General features: G+C 29.0%; 1 protein-coding gene across 1 annotated transcript in view; it reads left to right on the forward strand.

The window, feature by feature from the left end:
* LOC106461084 (beta-sarcoglycan-like) overlaps positions 1-4948 on the forward strand; it is a 19723-nt gene extending 14775 nt beyond the window's left edge. The window contains exons 5-6 of the mRNA XM_022387944.1: positions 480-614; positions 4505-4948. Coding sequence (XP_022243652.1) covers positions 480-614; positions 4505-4717 — 348 coding nt within the window. The 3' untranslated portion in view covers positions 4718-4948. The remainder of the gene's footprint in view (positions 1-479; positions 615-4504) is intronic.
* Positions 4949-5448: the final 500 nt, after the last annotated feature.

Below are 5448 nucleotides of genomic sequence, written 5' to 3' on the forward strand. Positions count from 1 at the left end.
ATCAGGCATTAATTAATTTAATTAAAAAAAATTATAATTCAAGTAGTTTGAACATGGCGATTGTTTAATCTATGTATATCGTTCAATACTAAGTGTTACTTGTTATAACATGTCACAGCAGTTTAGTTGGATATTATTATTATCTGTCACTCCCTGCAGTAAAACATAGCGACTATTTCATAACTGTCACAGTCTAGTTCATGTTATCTGTCACTCTCTACAGCACACTTTAAAGATTTTGTATTAGACATTGTTTGAATTATATCCACAACATGGCTTAGACAGTCTGGAAGTTTGAAAGATTATACTAGGTTTTTTCATAAACATACATAATAAAATTCATTGTTGTAGTTTAATTTTAAATATATGGTGCTCACTGCTTAGCTTTATTACTTTGTAAAGTTTAATACTGCTATGATTAACTTTAACTTTTAAATACAAAAGTGATGTGGTTAAATTGTTATTATTTTTGTTTTTAGATAACAAGTGCAACTTCTGAGCCACTCACTATTTTCTCTCAATATCAAACTGTCTTAAAAGGTAATGAAGGACTGAGTATGGAGGGTCAAGAAATTGTATGGGTTGCTGGTTTGGATGTTTATCTAAAGAGTGTGGTGAGTCGCAGATGTTGCTTTTGAGCATGAGATTTTGTATGTACCACCGGATAGAATATTTTATGGTATCGTACACTTTGTTATTTTTCAAATGTTCCACTTTTACATAGTGGTTTCTTTGATATTGAAAAATGGCTTGACGTGAAATGTTTAGTATGAATATATAAGTGATTTTTGAGATGCTCATCATTCAAATATTTAAGTGGAAAAATAACCTTAACTTTGCTAAACTGCTGTTATGGTGTGAACATCTTTTACAAGCTGACAAAGAATGATTACAATAATACTTTTCATAAAATATTAGTATTAAATTTATTACATTTTTAAACTCTACGTTCTTTATCTAGTCCCTTAGGGATTTTCAAGAAGAAGTAGAAGTGTATAATAATGGTAGTCCAATCACTCTATATGTGCCATATCCTTCAGCAATGCTAAATTGCTGTATTTTTTTAGAACATGTAGAATTGGGAATCTTACATTTTGGTTTTTAATATGATTAGGGAAAGTATGTTTATTTACTTGTGTTACTTTTTCATACATTTTTTTTTGAACAATAATATGAGAATCATTATAATACATTATTTCATGTATATTTGACACTTATCTACATAATAATAAGAATATAATGTACAAGGACTGATTGTATCTTAATGGAAGATTGAATATATATTTTCCTTTAAAAACAGTTTCAGAAATTCACTAAAATCTTAAAGCAAATTTATATGGGAAACATTGTGAGGAAATTCAATTTGTTTATCAAAATCAGGTAACTTTGAAATATTAAAAGGTTAAAGTTCAAGGAACTTGTGTAAATATTCAAACGATCAATATTGTATACTACACAATTAAAATCTTTATTTAAAGTTTACATATTTCAAAAAAAAACATGCCATCTACATACTTTTTTGATTTTCTAACCCTTCATCCTTATTTAAGATGAAATTATTATAATTTTTTTTATACGGATGAATAGTTAGAAAATCAGTAAGTGTGTAGATGGTGTGATCTTTTTAAGTATATAAGCTAGTAGTCACATGACTATGGCTTTTTGTATATGTATGGTTGCACAGTATTTGTTTATCACTCTCCTGAGGATGTTGTGAATCAACATCAAACATGTAGAGTTTGATCAGTCTTTAACCCTTTCAATACTGGCTGGGTGGAATCCACCCAGCTCGTAACCACAAAAGTATCCAGGAGAGTAATTAAACTATAATTTTTGATAATGTATGCATATCTTTACAAAATTTTGCAGAATATTGTAAACATTACAAGGCTTTCATACACAAAATTAAATTAAGATTTAATATTTTTTAAATCAAAATTTGCTTGTGAATTTTTTTTTTTTCAGAATGTTGACTATCCAATGTGCAAAATAATTTTGATTTTAAGGTTAAAAACACTTTTCTTTATCTGAAAATTGTCAAGCTTCATTTGCATAATCTCTCTATCCTTCTAGGTAATCATCAAACGTTTTTTTTTTTTTTGAATAAAACCTTATATCTAACCTGTTATTTTATCAATGTTAACTCTATATGGTGTAGGTTGATTTGACTGACCTTGTAACCATCATAAAAATTAGGAAATAAATCTAAGTTAACTTTTTTTTGTGTTTTTGAATAACTGCAAATTGTAACAGGAAACCACAAGTGTTTATTCTAAATAGCTTAAATCTCGTAGCAGTATACATCTACTTATATTTACTAATTTTTGTTTTATTGACCTTTGAACAAAGTCTGACTAAAAAATACCTTGACACAAGTTGAAAATTACATGGTGCATGTACAGCTCATGTTATCATATCAAATAGCCTAACACACATGCTGCTGGTGTTTATACCCATTAAGATTTTTATTTCATTATCTTACCTAATAAGTTTCTATTTTTTTACATTTTAGTTACTTTTATAATAATAAATAGTGAAAACAAATGAAAAAATCAAAAATCGTTTAATTAAATATCAAACATTTCAGTAAAGCTTTATATTTTATCTGTTATTTTCTTTATTGTAACATTATACTTGATCCTCCAGGTTGTAGGTAAGTAATCAAAGTATAATGAAAATAAAGGTTGCAAATGCAAAATATATTGTATTGATCACAAAATTTCAAAGTACTTATGGTCAGAATTTACACTTCTCACCTTTTCACACTTATTTTCTCTAGTTATTCTATTGCTAGGAGATGGCTTAGAAACGAGAAGAAATAAATGAATAGTACTGTCTGTCCTTTTTAGTATAGACAATGAAGTTCTCAGGTAAATCTCCTGAGAGTTTCTTCTAATCTTTTTACACTTATTTCATATGTATATTTTGCTGTTAGCGGCTGAAGTAGAAACCTGTCGAATATAAAGCAATGAATCAATGTTCCTGTTTAGGTGTTACCATACTTGAAAACACAGTGGGGTAGGATTTATCAACTTGTTGACAGCATAATGATTACAACGAAAATTGTCTAATGTATTATAAAATGCTTATGCTATGGCTTTATAAAAAGTCTGGACTAATCCATTAAACTTGGTAGGTAGTGTTTGATAAGACGTTTCCTACAGAGTTCTGTTTGAATCCCAACTATGAAAACACAGTGGAGTAGGAGCTATTAGCTTGTTTACACAGTACAGTTGTTGCAACAAGAATTGTCTCAAGTACTATATAAAAGTGAGAGAAAATATTTATGACAGGGCTCTGTGCAAAGTTGTATTCAATCCAGTAAACTCGGGTGGTTGGAATTTAGTGGTAATATAGGTGTGAAAGCACTAATGAAAATCCTATTTTCTATTGTACCATGCTTACACAGTATCCAATAGATGCACAGTTTCCAATATTTTGTAAGGTATAGTGAGGTTTCGATTATCATACATTACATACGTATATATATCTATATATATTATTACTACTTACAAACAAATATTTACCTTTCAGTTATTTTTCTTACAACATACAACAATAAATAAAAAATATTTAGAAAACAATGATCTCTGCTACTTACATGTGTTTTGAAGTTCTCTTTTGCACTCGTCTTAAGCCTTGTCCAAATTCACATGTTGATGTATAAAAAAAAATATTTATGTATGCATTTTTGAATACCAAAAAATTATAAATGACTATACCTATACCACAAAAATCTATTGTAATTTACCAGGCTTCCTAACTATGCTGTATTTGGGTCTAAAAAAAAAATATAATTTCTGTTTGGAAAATATCATTGATTATAGTATTTCAAACTCTCCAACAATATAAGAGCTTTTATCTCGTAAATAACTTAGACTAACAGAATTACGTAGAGGAAATGTAGAACTTTCAACTGGTTATAAACTTCTAGGTATAGAAAAAAAAAGCAAGCATAGATAAACAAGTCTTCTCAAATGATGTAGTGATTGGAGCCAATATGGTGGATTCAATAAATATTATGATATCTCAGCAAATAGAAAAGGTAGGAGGTTCTTATTTTATATTCAAACTTGCCCACATCAGAAATTTGAGTATATAATTCGTATGAATCTGTAGTTGCTGTATTGTGGGCATCAAAAAACATAATCTGACCAAGCCCAGAAGATAACGTACCAATGTGACACACAAAAATCAGTGTTTAGCTATTTTTTCTATATTTAATTTTAAATTAAGAAATTAGATAATGTATAATACTAAAATCTGAATTAAAATCTACAATTTGATACCAAGTTTATTGACATACATTCAAAAATAGTAGTTCAATAAAATTTTGAATGCAAGTCTACAGATGTGATGATATGCCCTCTGACCTCTAGCTACCTGTAATGATAAGAGTTAAATAAAGATTTTAATTTTGTACTATACAATATTGATCGTTTGAGTATTTGAACATTGTTTAACTTTTGAAATGTTTATCAGCCATATTTATTACTTCTTTCAGAACCAGAGTGTAAGGCTGGATGGAAAAAAAGGTGTCCGGTTGTCCCCTGATAAGCTTCCTCTAGCTGCTGAACCACTTTCTGGTGCCAGAAGATGGTACAAGGTATGTGTGTGTATGCCAAGTGGAAAGGTTTTCCGTGTTCCAGTTAGAAACTATGGACATGGCTGCAATGATGTTCGTTTTCCTGAGAGTATTAATCCTTGTGTGGATTAATATCATAACCAATTTTATCAATCATGTTGTAGCTAGTCATGTGTCATTCTGTTTGCTATTATAAAATAAGTTAACTTGTAAAATATGTAAGTTTATTTTATCTCATGTCACCTTTTATTTATTTCATACAGTATATATTGAAATCAAATAAATACTCTTACTATTTACATAATTGATATTTTATTATTATATTTGATAAGGAACATTAAAATCTTATTGTACAGTCATGATGCTGATAAAGACAATAAACCATTTCTCATTAAAAATTAATTTCCTCCAATGTAACTTGGAAAAGTATGAGTGCAATGATCTCTTGGTACATATTTGCCATTGTTGAGTTTTTAGTGTCAAATGATAATGCTTGGAGACGGCTTGAATGGGTAATGAAGAAAAACTTTAATATAAGTTTAACGTAACAGCAAATGTACAAGGTTTTGGCATCATCAGGTACAAGTAATTTACACAGATATATATATATACTACACACACACACACACACAGAATGGAACAAGAGATATTTTGGCACCCCAGAGTGTTGGTTTAGTGCAGGGTTGTTGTGTTCAATTAAGATGGATTCCTTGATTTTTCGTTTATGTTTGATTCGTTGTCTAAAATTATTGTTGTTGTTTTTTTGAGTTGCAATGGTGGAAAATGTGACGTTTTTTTATATCCGGTAATGTGACCTCTTTGTTCCATACTGTATATATATATATCTGTGTCATTGTAAAATA

This window comes from Limulus polyphemus, unplaced genomic scaffold (assembly GCF_000517525.1).
Source record: "Limulus polyphemus unplaced genomic scaffold, Limulus_polyphemus-2.1.2 Scaffold894, whole genome shotgun sequence".
NCBI classification, from domain to species: Eukaryota; Metazoa; Arthropoda; class Merostomata; order Xiphosura; family Limulidae; genus Limulus; species Limulus polyphemus.